Source organism: Leguminivora glycinivorella, chromosome 5, assembly GCF_023078275.1.
Source record: "Leguminivora glycinivorella isolate SPB_JAAS2020 chromosome 5, LegGlyc_1.1, whole genome shotgun sequence".
In the NCBI taxonomy this organism is placed as follows: Eukaryota; Metazoa; Arthropoda; class Insecta; order Lepidoptera; family Tortricidae; genus Leguminivora; species Leguminivora glycinivorella.
The window spans coordinates 9,135,863-9,162,170 of record NC_062975.1 but is presented as its reverse complement, the minus strand read 5'-3'; the positions used below and the strand labels follow the sequence as shown (position 1 = coordinate 9,162,170).

At 36.8% G+C, this 26,308-nt stretch overlaps 1 protein-coding gene across 3 annotated transcripts in view; it reads left to right on the top strand.

Annotated features, from left to right (window-relative positions):
• Positions 1–26,308, top strand: part of LOC125226699 (bifunctional heparan sulfate N-deacetylase/N-sulfotransferase) — a 200,542-nt gene that overhangs the window by 93,695 nt on the left and 80,539 nt on the right. For all 3 annotated transcript variants that reach the window (XM_048130761.1, XM_048130760.1, XM_048130762.1), the window contains exon 2: positions 18,946–19,531. In XM_048130761.1, the coding sequence (XP_047986718.1) occupies positions 19,332–19,531 (200 nt within the window). In that variant the 5' untranslated portion in view covers positions 18,946–19,331. The remainder of the gene's footprint in view (positions 1–18,945; positions 19,532–26,308) is intronic.

Genomic DNA, 26,308 nt, shown 5'->3' with positions numbered 1-26,308 from the left:
GTATTAAGATATTTAATCATTTACCAGAGCCGTTAAGAAATCTGCCAGTCAAAAAATTTAGGGGACAACTATTTAGTTGGCTAGTCCAGAAATGTTTTTATAGCACCACCGAATATTTTAATAATGTAAGTAAGTAGCTTTAGTTAAGTAGTTAGTATTAGCAAGTAAGCTAAAAAATGTAAAATTTGCATGACTTATTTAAGTCTAGATATATGAAACTATATGTTTGACTAAGATCTGTAAACACTATATCTATCGCAAATAAAGAATTATGAATTATGAATTATGAATTATGAATTATGATATTGCTCATTGGCTCCTATAACTCATGTTGTGCGCTAATTTGAATTACCTGTTTGCTGAAACTGCCTTTGTACTACACGTTATATTGCTCGTGAGAGTGGGCAACGGTTTGATTGTACTATCGGTTTGACTGAAATTTCGGTAATTGTAGTAGTAGGTACTCGAGTCGAAATTGACATTGTACCTTCGAGTTCACAAACATCTGTATTACAAACCAACGTTCCAAATATGTATACATATGACCTAAATTGTCATTATTTTTATTTATTTATCGTATGGCAAAGATTATTTACATGTCACTGCATTCATCATCATCCTCCTTGCGTTATCCCGGCATTTGCCACGGCTCATGGGAGCCTATAGGGTCCGCTTTGACAACTAATCCCAAGATTTGGCGTAGGCACTAGTTTTACGAAAGCGACTGCCATCTGACCTTCCAACCCGAAGGGTAAACTAGACCTTATTGCAATTAGTCCGGTTTCTTCACGATGTTTTCCTTCACCGAAAAGCGACTGGCAAATATCAAATGACATTTCGCACATAAGTTCCGAAAAACTCATTGGTACTAGCCGGGGTTCGAAACTTCGAACCCGTGACCTCCGGATCGAAAGTCGCACGCGTTTACCGCTAGGCCACCAGCGCTTACATGTCACTGCATTATAGAATTAAAAATTAAGCCACGTGTTCCACGGCTTTCCCATTCAGGGTTTTGAGCTCTTCAAAATTGCCGAATCGAATATGGTATTGGGGCTTTCTAACACCATATGGCGTACTGTTTGCTCTGATTTCCCACATTCGCATGCTGCCGACTCGCACCATCCCCATTTATTCCTATTGTCATTGTCATAGAGATTTGTAAAAATATTTTTGTCACGTTAGTTTGTAGGCATGTTCATGAACCCGACCGTGTGGTCAAGGAATTTGATACATGTGTCACTTATCACAATCCTAATGTATTGACTGAAGTATCCTCACAGTGTTTATAAATAATATGATTGTTGTCACTGTGACAAGTCTCGTAGAGTCTCTGAAATCAAATCCCTCGTCTGTACATTCTACAATATTGAATCAAATGTGCGCGGTACATGCGGGTGACAGTAATGAAGTAATTAACAATTAGTTACGCTTTCTAGTGCAATAAAAGATACAATGACAAGGTCCGCGCGAAAGACACGGCTGGCAGCAAGCGGCAGGCACACGGTAAGCCAGCGCCCGATGCAAATTAGTGGAATCACAATTAGAGCTCGATTGTAGTTCGCCCTGCACCCGGCATTCAGCAAATGAAACAACCAGGTAAGATATTCAGCAAATAAATTATGAAGCGGCGCGCCTTGTTTTATCCCGAACAGTTTCCTAGTACAAATAAATATTGCAACTATTCTGAAAACACGTATACCTAATGTGCATTTTGTAAGCATGTTATCTATTAAAGTGGAGAGACGTCCGACAAGGAAATAACACGTATGTATTCGGTGCTTAGGGCGGACATGGAGCACTATTTGTATGGCAAACAAAATGTCGTCGGAATGTCGCCGGGGTTGACAGATGATGTTTTGGGGCAATTAATCTTGACCAAATATGCGGGAGCCGCGGTCTTCGCTCGTGCCCTAATGACGCTACTCGCTCCCCGCTCGGTGTCCCCGGTCCCGCAACACCGCATCCCTTTGTCTAATAAAATTATAAAACAATTACACTTACAAACTGTTATCTTGCTTAAGCGTGAGAATATTCTCAATGATTGTGTCATTAATTTCGTTTCAAATTCAATGTTTGATCAGTACGAGTATTAAGCTAACGGTGATAAGCTTATTTTATGAGAACCAGATCATTATTGGTATAAATATCACATTACACATTACGATTTACGAGAAAAGGAATGTATTTGTATAATAATATACAAATTTTCTAGATATTAAAATGTATAATCCAAAGCCACGGCTGAAGCGATAATTAAGGTATAGTGCTACCATCTGACTCTAGGAAGTCACTATAATTATATTCAAGCAAAGTTGCTGCAAACAGTTTCTAGGTATTGCGACTAGTGTCGTATAAGATAAGCTAAATTCTAGTTATTAAATGTATACCAGTTTCGCTGAAGTTTCAATTCCGTTCAACGCATGACCTGATTCAAAAACAGAATGTAATAAATAGGTACTTCGATGGCGCAGCGTTGCTACGAAACGCTACGCCGTAACCCTCTGTACAAGTGTACAGATGTAGTGCATAATCCTTCATCATCGTGAGCGCGCGAACCTGTTATGCTATTTTAGTCAGTCACAATACAAAAAATTCTGATATTGACTAAACTATCACAGCATGACAAATACAAAGTTTCTGAAAAAATATGATGAAAAAGGATTTTAAGCTACATCTATAGCATGTTTATAGTGCATTAAGGCTTACTTCGATTAAAGGGTAATTCAGAAAATTACACATGGTTGGTATGTAAGTACTAAATCACAGGCACTTTTTCTGTATCGACAGTAATCAAGATGCATTGTCGGTTGTCCGCTAATTAGCCACTTCGGGTAGTACACGTAACAGACGTAGGTAGGTAGATATCAGGCTTTGGGCACATGCATATGTGCACGCACACGCACACTCAACGAGTTAACGAACGCGAACTGGTCCCGCACAAATCATCACAAAGCTCTTTCCGCATGCGTAAATTAGATCGGTAACTCGGGTGTGTACACGGCTTTGGAGGCGTGATCCGCACATTATTGGAGTTTGATGTTAACGGAGCATTATTATGCGGGTTTCCGAACCGGGCGAGACGAGGTGTAGAGAACGAGCAAACTTATATTAAGTTGGCCCTTCCTTGTCACCCTCAAGAAAGCGTTGTCTTTCCATTCTTTCCAACCAAATAATACCGATATCTTTCGAACTAAACTCTTTATAGTTGTGTCACCGTGATGTATTGAACTTTGGTAGACTGTAATCGAATCGCGCTGAAAATTTCCGTCAATTTGCAAACTCGTCAGCCCGTACCATACAATAAAATTGTACTTCTGTTTTCATTTTGAGGCCGATTAATTTGTCTCAACTCTAAAACTTCTTGACAAACAAAACAATTGGCATTGTTAGACCGTTTTTTATGATTTAATTAGTTTTTCGCTTCATGAAAACATTTTTGGAGAGTGGAATTGTAAAATATGCAGATTTTGGCGCTAACTTTAATATTGCGCTCTAAATTTACGCGGTTAGAGATTAGCCTGCGCTAGTTTACATTTCCTTCGCCAAACATTCGCGTAATAAATAACAATAAAACGGAGGCAGTGTTTTGGAAATACGATTACCTAAGCATACGTAAAATGAAAAATGTAATGTATGGTTTAGTGAGAAACGTGATTTATTTCCTCATTAGGACCGCTTCTATACGTTCAAAGAGTAATTCTAAAAGCCACGGGACAAAGTAATAATTACTTTCAACCTTGACTCCAAAGTCATTAATATTTTATTAATAATATCATATGGGTGACTGGCTGGCTATACAACAGCTACAAATTTACATAGATTTATGAGTTTAGGTGTCTAGCTTAACTTAATGCCGCTTTAGTGTGTGGTGTGTGTTCATGAGTATTTCTACTTTTTTTTCTATGATGTGTATTACACAGAGCTTAAAGAGACTCGTTTCATGGATATCGTTTTATGTCTGCTACTTAAAGTTTTGTTGTACATAATGTTACTCAATATCACACAAAATTACTTCTAATAATCAACTTGACTTGCTTAAGTACTACTTTAATTGCTGTAACCGAATCTAAAATCCCTTTAAAATGTCTACTTTGTAGATTAAATAAAGAGACCAATCTTCCTAACTCTTTTAAATCGTGTATTGAAAAGTCGGATCGATTCCACGGGTGCTATCTTTTCTTCGGGCGCCGCACGGTCACCTATTTCATTCTTAGAAGATAAATTATTTCTTAAAAAACTTTTCGCATTCCGCTGGTAATCAATTTTATGGAACTGTAAGGAATTTGTTCGCATTACGGAGAAAGTTTTTATAGTTATATCAAGTTGATAAGTAGTTGTTGGAGTTCATTTTTATCTCGAGCTTTTGTTCCTGTTCGGTTTGCCGTTTAGATATGTACACAGTTATCTTTAGCGTAGAGAAACTGGATTGTTTTTACTAGGTCAATGTGATAAGCCTAATGATGACTTGAACTTTGCTTTACATCCAGTAAGCATTATACATTATTATTATACATTTGATGTTTACTAACAAATGACTTATGTCCATAAATTAGGGGATTTAGCACGGGGAAAAATATTTCATAGATGATTTAGCTCTGTCTGCGCAGTTTAGACTGACAAAGAGAGGTAGGTACCAGCGTAGCGTCGATACAACTCGATTCCCAACGGCTTCCCTAAAATCTCTAGTATCTGTAGAAGTACATATAAAACAGCTTCCGAAAACCCCTCCGGCTTTACCAACGAAAATTTTCACGCCACACCACTGGTAGGTACCTACTTATACTCCTGTGGCGCGACAACTCGAAGTGGATCTTGGCCTCCCTCTGCGAAGATGTACCTATGCTCCTTGATGGTTATACAAATAAAAGGTATTTCTGTCTAGGGAATAGCGCCGAGCTTACTAACATCTTTTAGCAGCGGACCTATAGGACATTTAGATAGTATTTTACTCTACGGCCACTTGGTACGACAAAGAACGCCCGTGCCTACTATGAATAGAGCAAAATCTACGCAAAATACACTGTAAAAGCGAAGGTGAAATCCTATTTCAGTGTCTTCTTTAAACGGATAACCGGATCTAAAAAACGATTTTGGATAAATTGGAACAATCAATCGTATGCAATATACAGTGTCCTTGTCTTAAAAACGGCTCATTAATCTAATTATTGACCTTTAATATTTTACTTGACGATGTTAGCTATCATAAATTACTTCTTGATAGCTGACGTCGCCAATTAAATGTTTAAAACCCTTCGCAAGTTAATTGCTCCTATAAAGGGAACCCTTGTAATTTCGATCAGTCCATCTAGGCGTACGTCAATCACGGCCCCTAGCACCTTCAATTTATCCATCTATTGGGGATCAGAATGAAATGTAACAGAACCTTTTCACATGATTGATGCGACAGCATGTTTTTAAGGTATTCTGAAGGACTATATATGATTTTGATTTGGTTGTTTTTCGGAACATTTTGGTTTCTCGGTAGACGTCGCTACACCTCGGACAATGGCGATCAAATATTGGGTTGGCACAAAAGTAATGACACACTCTACAAAACTCTATACATTTCCTTTCTTAAGTTAATTGTTTTCGATAATATTCTAATATGTTGTAGAACATTCTAGGTACTTCTAATGTGAGGGTATATAAAGCCGCCCTCGTGATTGGTTTAGTTAGATTGAAATAAAATGGACGAGCGACAAGTTCGAACACTTTACTTATACGAGTACTTGTTAGGCCACAGTGCGCGGGCTGCGGCTGACAATATCAACACTGCATTGGGCGCTGGAAGTACAAGCCATGCCACGGTGTCCAGATGGTTTGACCGTTTTAAATCAGGAGACAGGAGCCTTGAAAGTCAGTCACGCTCAGGGCGACCACCTGCATTCAATGATGACGATTTACGCCGCGAACTACAGTCGAATCCTGATGCTACTACTCGTGAATTAGCGGAAGCACTTAACTGCAGTCACCACGCTGTGGAATACTATCTGCATGAGCTTGGGTATCGAAAGTTTTGGCTCGATGGGTACCGCACATCCTTACCGACGCCAGTCGTGCAGTCCGTGTCGCCATCTGTCAATCACTTTTGCTGCGACCCCGACGTAAAGTGTTTTTGACTGATCTGGTTACGGGAGATGAATCATGGATTTATTATGAGAACGATACACGTCGTGCTTTTTGGCTGCCTCGAGAAGAAACGCCACCAACTCAACCGAAGCTGAGTCAAAAGAACCGCTTAAAAGTTTTGCTTTGTTGTTTCTGGGACTCGCAAGGCATGCTGTTTCATGAACTATTACACAATGAAACTGTAAACGCTAACAAATATTCAACACAGCTCACCGAACTATCTTCTGCTATCAAGAAAAAACAACGAAGACGAGCCACTGTAATTTTACAACATGATAACGCTCGACCTCATGTCGCATCTACCGTTCGCCAACAGCTGCAGAACTTGGGCTGGGAGACGATACCCCACCCAACTTATTCTCCAGACCTCGCACCATCAGACTTTCATTTGTTTAGAGCCCTGAAACGACATTTGCGGGGTAAACAATTCAATGATTTCCATGATGTACAGGTGGAGTTGAACAACTTTTTCGAGGCACAGCTATCAGAGTTCTGGGCGATAGGCATCCAAACTTTGCCGGATCGTTGGCAAGAAGTCATAGATGCTAATGGTGATTACATCATCGACTAAGCTTTTTGTATTGTAATAATAATAAAAAATATATAACGTAAACCAAGTGTCTCATTACTTTTGTGCCAACCCAATATATGAAAGAGGCGCGTTCTTAGCACACAGTCTAAGCTCGTGTAGGTGAACGCGTACCATGCTTATATGAGTGAGATATGACAGGTTGACTGTTGTCGTTTTTAACTGTGTGGTAACCGAGAGGGGGTGGGCAGCGTTTTCAGCGGGGAGCGGGAGTGGCCATACTGTACGATAGTACTCTTTATTATACTGTGACGTCGCGAGGCAATTTTCCGCGCCGCATATGTCCAATGTAGGGCTTCCAATACCGGGATCCCGGGATCCCGCCTGTTTTTGGGCACATTTCAATACCGGTATTTAATTTAGTAATACCGGGATCCCGGTATTTTTAGTAACTAACAAATTATGGCAAATGAACGTAAATTACTCACCAAAAACGTTAAATTTCTGCATCATGATGGTCGCTACACGCGTAAATCTTGCTTCTTGTTCTCGTTTCTCGATTTGACACATTTTCTGTTTGGTGTTTTTACAATATTTGTATGAAAATGATGGTTTTTTCGATGATTACCTAGATAAAGAATTAAAGATACGTATCAAAAGCATTCATTGAGGAGGGCCTGCCGCGAACCTTATTTGACACATTTGTCGCACTTGTGAATTTGCACGTAAGTGTGACAGAGAAGCAACACGTCAAACTTAGTTGCAACAGGCCACAGACCCTCTGTAAACAAATTGCCTTGCTGTATCTATATCATAGATATAACTTTTCAAAAAAATTGGTTAATGCATACGAACTAACGTATAACGTAGCTACTCAATGGTTTATTGTGCATGTGCGTTAATGTGTTGAACTCTAGCGCAAAACTTTGCCGTAACATTCCCTACAGTAACGAAATTGGGAAATCTGAATTGTCAAAATCAAGAAAATTACACTCCTTTTTGCTGTGTACTTAACACAGCAAAAGGGAATGTACAAGTTTCTAATGGGGTGGCAACGCGCATGTGACACTGTTTGCGTTGCATGCGTTCATAGGTTACGGTGACCGCTTTCCATCAGGCGGACCGTATGCTTGTTTGCCACCGACGTAGTATAAAAAAAAATAAAAAAATATAAATTACTTTTCTAATCCGTAAATTAAGTGTTCCTATTCCGCGAAGTAATCTTCTTGGTTTTGATTATCATGGATTTCCGCAAAGTAATGTGTGATTCCATAGATTATTTCTTAATGTGATTTATAATCTGTGTCGGACAATTTAGCTTTTTTGGCTAATTGTTCAATAATTTGGCGGACTTATTTTACTAGTGCTTTAGCGCCTCTAGCGCCACGAAAAACAAAAATACCACTAAATTGTACCACAGATATTGATTACAATGTGTTTCCAAAAAAATCATCTCATGTTCTAGTTTCAAAAGTCAATGATGAAACTGTAGAGTGTAGAGTGTGTATAATCGAGAAATGCTCTTAATGCTTGTTATTGAATAAAGTGATATTATAGTTAAATCCACAGTACAATGACACCATTAAATAACACTGACTATACAATGTAAAAGATTACCTACTGAACTACACGGTTCTATTCCGCACGAGCCTAAAGACACAGTATAAGGATATATCAGTAGTTAATCTCCGGCAGCGGCGGCGCGGTCGTTACTACTGCGCAAGGTCACGCAGGGTTGTACAACGTTACTATAATCGACTTCGTACAATGTAAGTTGTTGTAAATCTAATAGGTACTATTAACTGTAAGTAGGTTTTAGTATAACAATACCACGTCATGACACCACATTAGTCAGTATTGAAGACACAAAAAATCATTATAAATATATTACTCTCATACGCGCAATAGTAGATTGTGTAACAAGGGAGCAAAATGAGATATTTATGACGAGGACTTTTCACATCATCTATGGGGTAATTTATATGTTATACTAAGAATTATTTAAAACAAAAAAAATACAATAATAATAATATGTATTTGTTTATATGTTTTTATATTGTTTTGTAAGTGTTTTTTTTTATTTTACTTTTATACTCATATTGTAAAAAACCTAGCTTAAGAGAAAAGATAAATAAAGGAAATATGTACAAACATCTAAGTAGGTAGTTCATTGATTCGATCTATTGTGCTGCAGGTATGTGGGATGTGGGACGCACCGCGCGCCGACGCCGCGCGCGCTTAAAAGAAATGTAAATAGACTAGGAGCCCGCTAACATTAATTGTAACGAATTAGGTTTATTTTACCCTTTGGACGCCTGATCCTATCCGCCAAGACGCCCGCCCACTCATACTCCAGTTCATTTTATATGTTTTCTCTAGAATACACCCAATCCATCACAATAAAAAAAAGATTCGTTTGAACTAGAAACGTAGGTACCTACTGTCCTACTCGTATTAGTAACTGTGTATGGCGCTATGCTAGTACCAACGCTCTTTCTACCTTTTTATCTAATAAAGATTCAAGTACGTATTTGTTTCTTAAATACTGACGGAATCATATTTACATAAAATGTTTGAATAGATGTTTGCACAATATTTAAGTAGGTACCAAACTTTCGAGCTAGATAGATCGCAGCATCTACCTAAATGTCGTTACAGATAAATCCTTATTGATTTTAATGTGTCATTCTAGCTTTAAATCTCACTTTTACGCCATTTACGTAAGCAATAATGTACCTAACACTGCAAAAATATAACAACCACTTACTTTTCTGGGTGTCTAGGAATTCTAAAGAATGACATTTCCGCATTTTGAGAACTTTCCATACACCCATAAACACTACAGTAACGAAAATATGTCTTCGGTGCTGACGTCATTTTCTCCCGAACTCAACACGTCAACACAGCGCGCAAACGCGGCCCCGACTGTTCAGCCCAATAATCACCAGTTTCGCATGTTTTCGCCGCATGCGAGGGGAGGGAGGGGGACACACCGCGCGGCGTGAAGTTTGTAAGAAGAGTTATTACTGGTTTTATACTGTGCTAAAGAGATCGGTGTGGCAGAAAACATGGTTTGCTATGACCGCGTCTTCTTGCGAAATGTCCGATCTGGCGGCGATATTTAACTTACAGAATCACCTGAGTAGAGATCTGGCGCTCTTTCCCGCTTACTTTTATACTGCGTCCTCATGCAGCCCCTCTCATAACAAAAATAAAGAGAACGGGCCGTAGCCCTTTGAACTATGTATACTTAAAAACAATAGAAGTTGAACCGACTTGGCAACATAAGTTTGCGAACCGTTTTGAGTTGAAATCGAAACTTATGAAGTTCGAAATGTATTCGATTTGACATTTATCACTAAGTTAGATTGGCAAGATTTCGCTGTAGTATAACACGCATGAAAAGTAACAAACGAGATTTTGAATAAAATTTGTTATATTAAGCAAATTACTTGGTTTTTATATGTTCGCGATTTCAATACCGGGATCCCGGGATCCCATTTATCGGGAAATCGCCAATACCGGAATGAATACCGGTATTGGATAAGGTCCGGTATTTGTAAGCCCTAGTCCAATGTGCCTCGGCCGAGCTTAATACGGGCATTACCTTGGCCGAGGCATGTCTACATAGCGCGTTTGCCGCGCGAGGACATTGCTTCACGACGTGCCTCGCTCTGTGTGGACCCGGCTAATATGATAGCGAACTCTTATGTGGCCAAAGATATACATGAACAGTTCAAAAACTATACAAATCCAGTGTAAAAGTTAATTCATCAGCGTGGAGAGAAAACGGGCTTGCATTAGTGAGACTTTATTTGCCATTCATAAGCATGGGTTAGTTACTTTCAATTTCATCGCGGGCGAGCAGATGAAAGCCAGTCCCAAATCGTAACCGATTCGTACGGAATCCTAAAAACACGTCTAGAGGGCCGGCAGTTGGAATTAACCTTTCCAACAGTCCCGTAGATTAGTGGCCCAGTTACGGCTGCGGCCGGGTCATCCCTAGTTAATATCACTAGTTAATATTCAAAGGGTCGTACCATCTCGGATTCCAAGCGCGTTTCCTTCCCACCACCGTTACTACCTTAGCTCCAACGAATTCGCCATGCTTTTATCGCCAATATCGCCATACATAAATTACCAACATTTCTGTCATGCAACTAAACTAGATTTTTTACATTGTTCGTTAATTTCATTTCGTAATATTGATGAAATTGTTTTTTGGTTTCATTCTGAAAAGCTATTGGTAAGTTAAAATATTTCACGAATTTATCTGGGCAATTTTCTCCGAATAAGATGATGCCCTACTCTTAACCTTAACCTTTTATGTTCATGCCTTAATTACAATCATGTGGTGAAACACAGATCGGAAAACAAAAAGGTTTTCACAGTTGGCCGAATTTGGTTTCGCATTCATCACTTAACTTTTTAATCAAATTTGATTCAGAATTTTGAGGATCTCTCCTCTAATTTCACGGCTAAATGGATTTGTTTTGGGTCTGCAAAGAACTGTTTCAATGAAACCCTTCAATTCAATTCAAATAACGCAAAGGTCGAATTTGTACAAGCGGACGGCTGAAGTGTTCACGGATCGCCAATCCCCAAGATCCCACATGACAAATTGATATTGATAAAATAATACCTAAATTACAGGACGGCTATAAATGAAATACGTTCAAATAAAAAGGCACTTTCAATTTAACGACAGACTGACGATAAATTCTTAACTTATTTTTTCCGCTAAGGAATTCTTTTGTATTCTATACGATAAGGTTAATAGAGGTTTTATACTTTAATGATTATAGCATCCTATTCTTCTTACCTAATAAGCTTAATGTTGCACTATGTTGCAGAAGTCGGTAAAAGCTGTAAGTAGTTCTTTCTTGGAAATCGTCGAGGTTCTATCTTTAAAGTTTACAACCAACGTAAGTAACCAATTGAATATTCATGCACGAGAATAGCGCTTTGAGTCTAGTCGCTTTGGGACAGTGTGGATTGACATCGACAAACATCGCTGTGTAAACTTCGGCGGAACTCTGAAAAATGCCGCGGATGAAAAGCGGTGTAGTAAAAGCCAGTAAATTACATTAATGGGTAACGGAAGATATCAGCATATTGCGATACTGGCCATTGTGTCTGAGTGCCAATAGGTTTTTTTGAAGCTTTTATCGTTTAACGGCCTATTAAAATTCGCGCATTGCGCACCCTACACGGTGACCTTTGTGACGATTTTTAAATATTGATTCAATTAACGTACGTGGAGTTTTTATGAGGGTGGGGCCCGTAAATGATACGTGAGTTGTTTTACCCGAGTTGGCGCGGTCGTGGTGAACATGGCCACTTATTCCGGCCCTTAACCACTCTGAAGTTTGTGCTTCTTGCACATGCTTCGCAATTGTAGCCGGTTCGTAACACACGTTTACACTCACCGTCACTTGTGTATTTTATTCTGGATTATATTTGGTTTACAGTACCGGTCAAAAGTTTGAGTTCACCCTTTGATTTCGGTACAAATGAGTACTTTTGTACGATAATTATCTTCGGTTTGGTATAGTCGAAATATGTTTTCAACTTATATTTATTGTTTTGTGGAGATTTGTTTTACTAGTTAGACACAATTCATGTACCTTTCTTTCACTAAAATCTAATAAACATGACGGCAAAATGCTAGTTATATTTATGGCCTTGCCTTTGCCACTAATTGAGACACATCTTTACACGAAACACAGTTTTAGCCAGATAATATAGGCCAAATAATTATTTAGCCTATAAGATTTGAGGGAAACAGATGTTAAAAAAATATAAATTGTTTACGAAACAAATTTTGACGTCTGAACTACAAAAAACTATCTCTCTAAAGCAGTCAATTGTACTGAAAACAAGGAGTGAACTTAAATTTTTGACCGGTACTGTTATTACATTTTAGCAGTCGTAATTTAGGTAAGGTAATGTAAAAAGAAGGATATCTGCTTAGCCGCGGTCTCGGGTTCGAATCCCGGTAAGGGCATTTATTTGTGTAATGAGCACAGATATTTGTTCCTGAGTCATGGATGTTTTCTATGTATATAAGTATTTATATATGTATTATTATATATCGTTGTCTGAGTACCCACAACACAAGCATTCATGAGCTTACCGTGGGACTCAGTTAATCTGTGTAAGAATGTCCTATAATATTTATTTATTTATATCTGAGAACATTTTAAATAATCAAGGTACTTAATTGTATTTTCAGGAGTCGGTAAGTAGGTAAGGACAGATCTGTCTATGTTTTACAGCATGAGTTTCGTACACCTGAAAATTTATATCTTACGCCAACAAGGCTATATGTATTTAAACTTAACATAAAGATAATACGATATAGGCAAAGAAACGTGTGCTACAAAATTTTTTGAATTTTAGCAGTATTTACCCGTGTGGGGTATCAATGGAAAGGTCTTTTAAAATGATATAAAGTTTTCTAAAAAACATTTTTCTAAATGAACGGTTTTTGAGATATTTATTTGAATCGAATTAGGCCAAATTGTTTTCCTATTTATATAAAACGACGACTCGTAAAAGTGCCCATAAAATAATGTTTTGTCCATAAAACTTTCTGAACGGAACGGGTTTGCATTAGCAATAAGTGAGTTGGCTTTAACAGTTTACGATGATTGTTATTGATTGCTGATCGTCCTCTACTTTTACAATAGGTAGACTTTTAATGCTGATAGCACAATGAAATTGAGCGTTTTGCCTAATGGAGCTCCGTTAATAAATACAAGTTTTAACACTTTACCTATGTTAACAAAGTTAGGAAATTTGGACCAATGATCCAATGAAGGAAAATTATGGAAATCGACAATAATATATTTTTAATGAAATATTTTTTATATTGTTTGCTATTTTTAATAACTGAAACATTTTTATTAAAATTATACAATGAAAAATATAAATATGTATATTATTTTCATATGTACTAGTTTTTTTCTTACATGTTGTCTATTTGCGCACGGGTGAAGTATTAAAAATTCGAAAAAAAAAGTTGCCATGATTGGACCGGCTCGAAGATAGAACTGTTAGAGTAATTATTTATTAATGCCTTATTTTGATTTATCTTACTGTCATTTATGATGAAAGTATTAAAGAATATCAATTGACTAATAGTAGTCACTGGGTTTCCGCCATGTTGGAATGTTATAAAAATGGCGGACAAGCAGTGACGGGGGTCGAGTACAGACGAGTAGTAGTGAAGAAGTCTTGAATTATTTATTGTAAATTGGTTGTTAATATGTTTGTTATAAGTGAATAAAGTAAATGTGATGGTACAAGTAATAGTTTTCATCATCAACCTGGTAATATCCCCAACAGTTCAGAAGTTGGACGAAACAAAAATCGATAAGATTTTTGCCACGCCACACAAGTGTAAGGTTTTTTTTTTAGTCAAAATAATGTAACGGATTTATTTAACGAAACGTGCATTTAAATTGCTTTGGTAAGTGAGACATGTATTATATTTATTTCTTAAAATTAAACTTCATGTTCTGAAACTGGTTTGATAATCTACCCTCATGGCAGTATAAATTGATGAACTCTCATTATTGTTTTATTTAAAAGATGACTTACTTTTGTACCTAAAAATCTTTTTACAAAAGGTGTGTAACATTACATTGCCCATTAGTTATTGAAACACATAAATCTGATAACTATATGACTAGTATATTCTGGATACACAATAAGCGCCGTCATATGATACGTCATTCAGTTTGTGACAGTAAAATTTCATAAATTAATTGGCATAAGGAAATCGTGGAATTATGAGTAAAGTAAATTTGTATCTTATCAATAGAAATAAAGTCCTGATTAAACGACTGCTTTATTTAACGATGCCTCGAGTTGTTAAACACAAGCCATTTTATGTTGTTTCCGAAAAGTGGTGTAATTTATTCCAACGAGGCAATTGTCCTGCTGTTGTATTCTGTTATTATAATATAATTATACATATTCGAGCTTATCAAGTTATACAGATCAGATAAACAATTAAACATTCATGCTGAATGAAATACGCTGTGTAAAATATGTTCTCATAAAGTACTTCAATAATTTAATCCCTCGTGTCCGGTAACACAAGATTGGTAAAAATTATGTATACTTATGAAAAGTTGATCTCAATTCAAACTGAGAATTATAATGCAGTTCTTAATTTTGATATTTAATGCTTTAAGTACGATTTTGAACAAAAACGATTCCTGTTCATTTGCAAATACATATTTAATAGTGAATTTAACATATTATATTAACCGTTAAAATTGAAGTTGTGCAATTGTGGGTAGTTTAATTCTGTTAAGTACTGAATTTAAATAAACAACTTTGATAATAAGGTTGCCAATCCCTGGTATGAATAATGGAGAGTAAGTTGTATCTCTAATCATCTTCAGATATTTTATGATAACTCGTTATAAAAATGTTTAGCGTTTTAAAGTTTTAAAACTCAACGAATTGTAATGTGTTGTTTTTCAACGTTTTATTTCACGAATTGGACTGATTGATCTCATTTTGATTGTTGACGGTATGCTACCACATTTATGAATACTATTTTATAATGGCCAGTGATGGCAGAATTATTTAATCAAAGTAACGTATAAAACAAAATTCTTCGCATTTTACCATGGTGATCATGAGTGATAATTCGATGGGAAATCGAAAAATTACATCTATGGTGTGAATAAATATCATTAAGACATGTTTCAGACTATTAGTAAATAAAGTAATATCTGTTTGCTTCTTAAGAATAACGATTCAATCTTGATATGCTTATATATTATGGTGCATGTGACATGACATGGGTGATGGTCACATGTAGTCATATTTAGAGTCATATGTAGAGTCATATGTAGAGTCATATGTAGAGTCATATGTAGAGTCATATGTAGAGTCATATGTAGAGTCATATGTAGAGTCATATGTAGAGTCATATGTAGAGTCATATGTAGAGTCATATGTAGAGTCATATGTAGTCATATGTAGAGTCATATGTAGAGTCAGTCATATGTAGAGTCAGTCATATGTAGAGTCAGTCATATGTAGAGTCAGTCATATGTAGAGTCAGTCATATGTAGAGTCAGTCATATGTAGAGTCAGTCATATGTAGAGTCAGTCATATGTAGAGTCAGTCATATGTAGAGTCAGTCATATGTAGGTCATAGAGTCATATGTACGCGTAAACTCGAGTATTTTGGCCCCAGTATAAAATAATGACTTGAGCCAGGGTATTGCACAATGAATCGTATCTTGTGGAATAAATGGTTGACGCACGCGGACGGACGTGCGGGATTTAGAGCGCGTGGATGAACGTGCGAGATTTAAAGCGCGTGGATGAACGTGCGAGATTCAAAGCGCGTGGATATACGTGCATAACATTTAAGCACGTTGATGAACGTGAAAGACTTTCATTTCAACCTTTATAAATACATGAAACATGAATATAAAAGTACAACATAAATGACTGTGCCTTAATATCAGAATGTATATTATTTGCGACTTTTGATTGGATAAAGCAGTACAGCAATAATTACATATTTATCTTTTGGCTACGTGTAATACGTGTATCCAGTTCTTTACATGTTTTATAGTCTTAGGTGATCAAGAATAAAGTAACAAAAAAAGAGACTTTATTGATAACATATAAAACTTATTACCTAGCAGGTTTAGCTCGTAAAATATTAAAAGTGAAGTACTTAAACTTTGTATCGGTTATGAAGAGACCTATTAGATTTAAAATAAAATCGTTACTAACGACTAGTTTCCCTTTCATAGATAAAAGAAATAAATTGAAAATGTGCAATTTGAAATCTAGAGAGCAAACATTAATAATCTTTTGTCTTTAAATTCGCGATAGCTCTTCATGAAAAGAAAATATATACTTGCTTTATGTGTGAATAGATCTTTTGATAATTAAATGAATTGCTTACCACTTGCGGCTTGTAATCAGCGCGAATAAAGATACGTCGGATATCGTATTTGGTTTTTCATACGACACGGTATTTATAAAAAAAAAGAGATTATGTATATAATGTCTGACGGGTGTCGCTATTGTTGACCTGTAACCTAAATAGTATATGTACAAAGAGTTTTTCTATTTCGGCATACTATTGCATCAATCTTAGCTAGTACCTAAAATAATAATAATAATAACAGGATAAAAAAAAATAATAATAAGGACCTACACCGTAGTCGTGTACTTGCGATTAGTCTTAAATGGTTGCGTAATATAATATGTTTACGTTACAAATGGTAAATATTAACTAGGCGCGATATATTATTGACAGGTCATTTGAGTATTTAAAGATTCTGTAAATGTGTATGATATATACATCTGAAAAATCTTGAATATAATTACTCAGTATATATAAACAGTAGATATATTAATAGGCGATGACAATAATTTAATTAATCATAACGACTATCGATACATTATGACTTATTGAATTGATTACCGAACCATAATCGTTTTACCATAATTTCGAAGACAGTCGAAATTATGTTCCTAAAGAAAGTGTTGCAAGTTTCAGATCAAGGACCGAGGAGCGTCCAGGTGAAAGGGCCAGGGTCTGGTATTCGTTTACCACCCAGGAGTGCCCAGGTGAGAGGGTCGGGGTGTAGATTCACTTCCGACCCAGGAGTGCCCAGGTGAGAGGGTCAGGGTAAAGATACCTCTGTTTCGATCGTCCACCGTGGGTCCTCATACGCTGGCATGGTATGCGAGCTTGCGTCTGGCGGCGCAATGTCCGGCGTCCGTGATGAGCAGCATCGGCAGCACTATCCAGGCTGACAGAGCTTGGGTGGCCCATGATGCTGTTGCAGCGGACGGGTACATCATGTTGCCAAAGCCCGTGGCGGCACGGGAATTTCATTCAATCGTGTGATGAGGTGGTGATGTCATAAAACCGTGTAAATGTGTTCTTTTTGCTTGTTTCGCGAGTGAAGTGTGAAGTGAAGTGTTGCATTGTTTACTTAAATATGTTTATAACTTGTGAAATTAATTTAATTATCATAATTTAATTAGATGTAATGAATTCAATTGGATGTAATGAATTTAATTAGATGTAATTAATTTAATTGTATCGAAGTTAATGTTATTCATATATTTATTTTTCACGGGCCTATATTTCTTGATAAGATTTATGGAAATATTTAAAAATCCATTTTATAGGATATCGTAATTATGGGGTAAAGGTATCGGTATGAAGTGAAGTGATGTTTTGTGTTTCTATTGTTTAAGAATTATTTCAAATGCATATTATACTACACTTTTATAATCTTTTTCTTGTATAAACTGATATTGTCTTTCTTTTGAATTATTTCACATTAAGTTTTGGCGAAGGGTCTCGCCTCGAACAGGATGGCCGAGCTGTTAGAGTAATTATTTATTAATGCCTTATTTTGATTTATCTTACTGTCATTTATGATGAAAGTATTAAAGAATATCAATTGACTAATAGTAGTCACTGGGTTTCCGCCATGTTGGAATGTTATAAAAATGGCGGACAAGCAGTGACGGGGGCCAGTTCGAGTACAGACGAGTAGTAGTGAAGAAGTCTTGAATTATTTATTGTAAATTGGTTGTTAATATGTTTGTTATAAGTGAATAAAGTAAATGTGATGGTACAAGTAATAGTTTTCATCATCAACCTGGTAATATCCCCAACAGAACCCACAGGTGGTCCATCCATTTATAGCAACTGGGTATCACAACAGAAATAAAAATATTGAAAAATAGAGAAAGCAACTGGCTGGAAACTATTGTTTTAAATTTGCTCATTGATCACGTCAACATCAACAATTCAACACACAAATTCAGTTGCAAATGTAATTATACTTTCGTGATTTTATTCCTTCGCGTAATTTAACTTCAACAGCGCTCTAAACAGACTTGGACGTTGCCACTCTTTTCCGGGAAGCGAGGCGCAACTGGGGTTACGGGGTGGCCCATGGTGAGGCCCAAGGTCACCTTGTACCTTAATGGATTCCGTCTAGCATTATTAGATTTTGAAGTATTTAAGTGGTCCAATCAAGGCGCCGGTCCAATTATCGCAACCTTCCCTTAATAACGTTTTAATTAAAATGTTTTTCTGTAGGTAAATAGTTCGTACCTACCTTAATTTCTCTTAATCGTAATATCAATAACACTAATTTGGTCCTAGGCTATTACCATCAACTTATAGCGTACAAAGCTCATAATTATTTATAAAGTCGGTAGAAGAGTTCCACCTTAATATATTTCTAACATAGCATTTCTGTTGTTGCAGGCAAAACAAATGAGCGCAATCAACAGCGCCGGCCGATCGCCAGGACGGATGCCGTAGCTCGCCCAGTGGAGCTCGCCGTCGCCGTGATGAGCACAACCCGCCATAATGCGCCGGCGGCCATTTTAAAACGGAGACTGCGCTGGTCACCACGACATGGCCGTCTATCGCGGCGCACGCACACTCCAACTGCTCGCGCAACCGCGCTCTGCTTCACTGTCACAACGCTATGAAATGTGGAAACACGGAAAGTGGCGACAAAAAGCGTCACCACCAAGGACAAACCCAGCCGTTCGGGTTCCAAGATAGATAGTTGGGGACATTTTTACAGTGTAGTAGAGGCCTAAGTGTTACTGTTCTGTGTACATATAGTGTGTGTAGGTTTAAGCATGGGTGGTGATAGTAGAGGAGCGCGCGCGCCGTTGCTGGAGTGCGGCGACTACGCGCACGCGCACAAGAGCTCGGCGCCGCGGTGTTGCTTCTGGTTGGCCAGCCACGTCAACGTGAGGAAATGCGTCGCCGGCGTTATGCTGCTTTCCGTCCTCACAATATTCTTCTATACTTATTATGTGACGGCTCCGTTGACAAGGTAATTTTATTTTTATTAATAACAACAATCTGCCTAGTTTATGTTTCCGAAAATAAGAAAAATACAGTTATTTGTTATAGGGTGCAAATTTGTATTTTAACGCCGAGCAAGTGAAAGGATTAGAATAGAATCCTGAACCGGGCGAGTTTTTAAACATATACGAGAAGTAAAGAAGTAAAATACATTTGCACCCGTGGTGACCAGTGTGTAACACAAAACTTTTCCCCTCACTATATTAGTGAGGAAAGTACAACGCAAAAAACGCGTTTATCACTGCTCCCAGTAGTTTCACAGGTGGTGAATCATCTTCATGACTAGATTCATCCACTTTTATCAATTTTAAAACAGAAAATTTGACTTTATTCAAATTCAAATTACTTTATCCACTAGTGGATAAAATGCGTTTTTACCTGTTGGCATTAAAAGATAAAACACGTGTTTCCGAGCTAGTGAGGGAAAAAAATCTGTACAAACCAATATTGGCATTGCTAACTACCGTGCCAAACATTCCAAACGTTTCTGAGCCTGCTGCGCGAGGTTGCGTTCTGGTGCACTCCAGTCTCACTGCATCGAAATGCAGTCAACTGCGTTTGACTGTCAAATGCCATCCGTTTTTCGCACTGACAACTCACACATTCTCTGGACACGTTCGAGTTTCGACGCTTGATACCTTACTCATTCATTAGCGGGTTGTAATTGTCCAAGAGCTAAACCGAAATGTGATTAGCTGTTGAATTATTCCCAACAAAATTGGTAGCATAACATAATAATATAATGATAGCAAAAGATGAGTAGTCTCAGGTAAAATATCGGCCTTCCTAAATTAAATAAGGTTTTGTAATTCTCATTAATGCATAATTTTATGTGGCATTGTTAAAGTTTTTTTAGAAAATATCAAACACTAATTTTATTTCAGCATGCTCTAGGTTCCTATGCGGCAACGATGCCTGAACCCGTATTCATATTTGATCGCTACGAAGAGCAAAACGTGGTAGAAGTTTGATCGGATCGGATCGCATCCCCCCCCTCTAACTTTTGAACCATATGTTTAAAAAATATGAAAAAAATCACAAAAGTAGAACTTTATAAAGACTTTCTAGGAAAATTATTTTGAACTTGATAGGTTTAGTAGTTTTTGAGAAAAATACGAAAAACTACGGAACTCTACACTGAGCGTGGCCCGACACGCTCTTGGCCGGTTTTTAAATGTAGCTACAGGTATTTAAAACACACGGGGCCATATATTTTCACGGAACTTGAATTTTCAGATTATGTTTGTTTATGAATAAAAAGAGGGAACTTTAAGTAGGTAAGTAGTTCATATTTCAATAAAATATGCTTAAATCTTATTTTAAATGTATTACTTTTTCCCTGAATTTTCAGCTTACGTAAGAACTTACACTAACATGAAAAATACGACATAATATGTATTTCGCTCCCTCCAACAGTTAATGTAAAGTACGAAAGCCACTTGAATAATGACGGAAAAACCGCCCGAACATAATTAATTACTCTAGTTTAAATTATGCGTCATTCGCACAGAATTCAATTTACTTTCGTGGCTTTATCGAATCAATGTGGAATTATACCGGTCAGTACGCCTCGTCTACCGAGGGATTAGCGTTTATTATGTACCGTACTGTTAATAAATAAATAGTAATCTGCGCATAAATGGAGTTAAAAACACATTTAAATTGCTATATTAATGCAAAGAACGGTTGTACTCGATTTCGGATCTTGTTTCTGCACGGTAGGTCGTTAATAATGCAGAAACTGGCCCGCGGCGTCGCCCGGTGCCCGACATGGGGAGCAGTCGCGGAAGCGGACACAGCCCCCCTGTGTGTTTTCCGATTACACTTCCTCGTTCCATTTCTGTCAATAAATTCCTTTTGTAATACTAATGTATCTCATGCAAATCACGTTGAACGCAAAACAGCAAAGAAAAGGTGCCGAAGTCATGTGACGCTGGATTGGAAGGTATCATAAGTGTTAGCTGCGGTATCCAAAGAGTCGAGTTCGAATCTGACCATCACCGTTGGGGCGGAACGCTTCACCATTATTTGTATTAGTTGTTTATAATTTATGTTATTCGTGACATAATATAAAAAAACGACAACATAAAAATATGTAATTTGAGACAGCTGATATATAATTTGATTTTGTTCCTAAATTATATATGAGGTACTGATTTATCCAGATAATACAGATGCATTATTTACTGTCTGTACGTTCACAAAGAAAATTCGATTATATTATAAGTATTATAACTGATGTTACGGTATAACCAATTTGCGATGACCAAAAGAAAATACATTGAAAATCCCGCTAGGTTTTATTTATCACAAAAATATCAGACCCATATCGAAAAGCACAATATTCAATGATAATTAAAACACTCCACATTTAAAATGTATACGAGCGTTTTGTAGACTGCTCATAAGTATACTTGTGGAAATTTTTTATTTATTTACATAGAATCAAATTAAATTTTGTAAGCCAAATAACAACTGCGATTATAATAATGCAAACTTAAAATTACGTAAAAATACTAAATAATTACGTAATACATTCGAATGTGATACTTATCAGTAACTCGTGATTGCTCATTTCGCATTCGCAATCACGTTCACGCTAGGTATTCAGTATTCACATAGTCGTTAATGAATAACTTTCACATGTACACGATATTGAAATGGAAAGTCCCCGCCCAAGACGCGATAAATAACATTCCCGCGATATCGTGGCTAACACCTGCTGAATTCCGACATGCAACCGGCCCCGGCTGCCGTCTCCATCCGACTATGCACTTATCGCTCTAAAGCATCCATGAAAACACATGATCGTGAGAAACTGAAGGAAAATATTCTGTTAGATCAAACAAGGTATTTACAACGTTATTTCTTGCGATATTGTACACTTCTTGATGTTTTCAACCTTCGCAGCCAAGTGGCTGCAAGTGCATGGCAGATGCGGTAAAATGTTCTCGTTTTCGTAAAGTTTCCTCTCTTTATTTCTTATCTCCTATTGTGTTTGTCGGAACTCACGATGGAAACGTACAGAAAACTCCCATTTTACGAGTCCTTTCCGCCCAACGGATAACAAGGTACGGACGTGTGAAACCAGAGTCTTTGGAAACAAACGCTTTACCGCCGCTCGGTTCAAAGTACTTTGTTTTCAAAACGATAGCGATTGTTATGCATAAAATTGGCAGTTAATACAGGAAATTGCTCCGGGGAAGAATTAAAGGCGTTCAAGTTTGTGCCAGCCGTCCTTGTCGCCCTTTGTTTGGACAGCTTTTCACAGCTATTAGGACGACGAGCCGAATATTACCAAGTAATTTATAGCGTGATTTTATGTAATTAGGATGGTAGGAAGAAATTTTATTTTATCGGCTTAAAATTGCTCCCCGAAATGAGGGGCAGGGGCGGCAAGTTTTGCCGTCTCTGGAATTTATAGCAAAACTTGTGTTCTGACTAATTAATGGAAGCAGCTTCGCTGAGACGCAGTAATAAGAACTCGTTGATTTAAAGGCGTATTGTTTTATCACCAACCCTACGCTACTGCTATTAACTCTAGATACACTGTTGTTCGTAAGTGTCCGACTTAGTTGCAAAGTATCCAGTTGACAAACGAAAACTTCGCAATGTAGTAAAAACGAGGATGGACAGAGGCATCATGGGAGTCGCGCTATGAGATGAAAGGCGAGAATGAGGAAATTTGCGGTATTTTTGCGAAAAACTGTTTTAAAAAATCCTATTAGATAGAAAATTTCTTAAGGAACAAAACGTTTGGTATAACATTTTTCGAGATGTTGCGTATTTTAAGCGAAAAAAAATGAGTTTTTACTGTACGATATTTTTATTGATATTATCTCAAACAAAAAAATATATAAGGTACGGCGGGACAATTTGGACTGGGGGACAATTGCAACTGAACTGATTAATATCTCCACGTTTTGCAATGTTTGCATTATTAAATAGAGTCAACTGAGGTATATATATATATATATATATATATATATATATATATATATATATATATATATATTATATGTGTGTGTGTGTGTGTGTAGGCATGTATATATATAACATATGTGTGTGTGTGTGCGTGTAGTGAGTGTATGTGTAGCGATTATGTGAAGGTAAACAGTTGAGGGATTGTATGTGGTGTGTGTAGGGTTGTAAATAGAAAAAAAACCAAATGTTTTTTTTTCAGAATTATGAAAAAAAACATGAAAAAAAACCGAGCACCTTGGTTTTTTTTCTAAATATGGTTTTTTTTCAGATGAACAAATAATACGACAATAACGGTTTTTCGTGAGTTGTAACGTGTTTCAATAACAATAACTTACATTTTAATTCAGTATACAAACGTTTATTGGGGAATCCCCTATGCGGCGTGCAGCGTGGAGAGGCGGTGGTGTTGCCAACAGTAAATAGTGATAACTACAAACTACAGATTTCGTAAATAAATGTTACTTTTATAAGACCAGAAATTAAAGTTATTTGATTAAATTCGTTTAATAGTTAACATTAAGTCTAAAAAACCGTATAAAAGTATTAACTACTTTGCAAATTTTGAGATTTCGTACTTTAGAAAAAAACATACTCCAGAAAAAAAACTGTTTTTTTTCACGGTTTTTTTTCATGTTTTTTTTCAAGCCAGAAAAAAAACCGTTTTTTTACAACCCTAGGTGTGTGTGAGGGTGCACTTGGAGAATATGAATTAAGTAGCTATTAAAACAAAGAAGAATTGAACGATGACATTAATTTATTATTCTACGTATAATTTCTTTCAAAGCTTTGTTTGGGTAAATCTTCTCTCCGCTCCTCAGCTATAATCTTGCGCCATTTTTCCCTTTCAACGTCTTGTTTTGGGAATCTGGAATAAAAAGCTTTTTTATTACTTAAACAGCTTTTTTTTACATTTTGATTAATCTTCTGGTACTTCACTGAGCCCCCACGTCACAGGCTTGACCTAGTGTGAGGGCTATTGCTAACCATACTGTATTTTATCTCTGAATGTAACTATACCTACTGTTTAATTCCTATATTTTATCTATGTCTGGTAATGAAATAAACTTTTTGTATTTGTATTTTTTTTGTAAAAACGAATTTGCTATTCCCGGATTGTTTCTTTTTATAATTAAAGTAATCTTATTGGTCCATAATAATAAATAAATACATACATTATTAATATGAAATAGGCTTCTTTTACAAAAAATATAAATTAGCGACTCCATCATTCCATTTTTAACTATGTTCCACTTCATCCATCTTTTGTCGCCGTCCGCTCATTACTAGTATAGCGCGAGAGAAAGAGACAAACTGCGTAAGACCAAATCAAGGAATTTACTTTAATTATTCTAGAAAATAAATGTTTTTTGTAAGTTGGAAGCCATTTTGACCACAGCATAACATTATAAAATTATTAAAATTACTTACCGGAAATAGATACGTCATCCTTTTTCAACGTTTGTAGACTGCAGCGTGAACTCGATCTCATCACATTCCATTTGTTTCGTTTATGTATTTCTTATTTATTCCCGATTTTATTAGTCATTAATTTGAATATAAATACGCAGACTCGAATATAAATACGCAGACTCGAAAAGAAAAACCTGATTAGGCTCATTGTGTCAGCGAGTTAATCAGAGCAGAGCCGGCTTTATGTTTCTTTTCAGGTCGTCGTTAAAGTTTCCTCCCGGTTGATTCAGACGAGCCTTTCATTAAAGCAAAGAGGCCGCAAGTCTCGGCCACGGCAGGCCTCCGCCACGCCGCACTGCCTCTTAGGATAAATATTTCCACAAATTCCGCCTTTATTTATTTTACGCTATTCAGATAAACCTTAATGGCGCTTTGATGTGGCTCAAACTTGGAACATGGCCTTAGCTTTGGCAGTCTTTGATTGATTTTCTTGTAAATTTTGAAAGAGAAACTGTTTGATGGGTAATTATATTAACTTTTTTTGTAATAAAATGCAACCTCGTACTTCGTAAGAATCGTAAGTTACTTTTGGGGTTGTTAATAAATTAATCGTTTCTCCTTATCCGTAATTGTGTCTTAGGTGTTCTCATGACTGGGATAAATCTAATTTTACCAGTTCTCAGTCAGGACGGTTTGACCATGTTGGTACGGTATCATCTTCAATTAAGATCAGTAAATAACTATTGACTCATACAAGACCTAATTTGTAATTGCAGTCAATTGCCATCAGGATTCTACTCAAAGTTAAATAAACACATCAACCGTCCTCATTATAAAGTCAGCCAAGCTTATTTAAACTTTTGCTCTACTAATTTCATGCATAATTTCGCTGACATATTTAAAGTGATAGGTTTAATATGCAGTTGGGACGCAATGGCCTTATTAACTGTATTGACGCCTGATCAATTTCGCTATGCCCTCTCATTGAAAGCGCATCCATGCAAGGCCGGGCGCAGTCGCAATGAGCATAACGATCTGCTGTGTTACGCATGGATATCGACGATTATTACTAGTTTATGTGACTGCAACATAATGAAAGGCATTTAAACACGTCCAACTACCTGAAAGCTCTTGTTAAGCTGTAAAGCGAATGTTAAGCATGTCTGTATATATTCGGAAAGTCAGATCTTGATATACATAAATTTAAGTGAAGTCCTAAATTACTAGTATTATAATGAAGATAATGCTGCCGTCCTAAGGTAAAAGGCAGCTATTCGACAAAAGCTAGTTTTGAGATAATCGCAAAAAACCTTCTTTTTTGAATTTCTACAAAACGGATTAACTTTTTTCA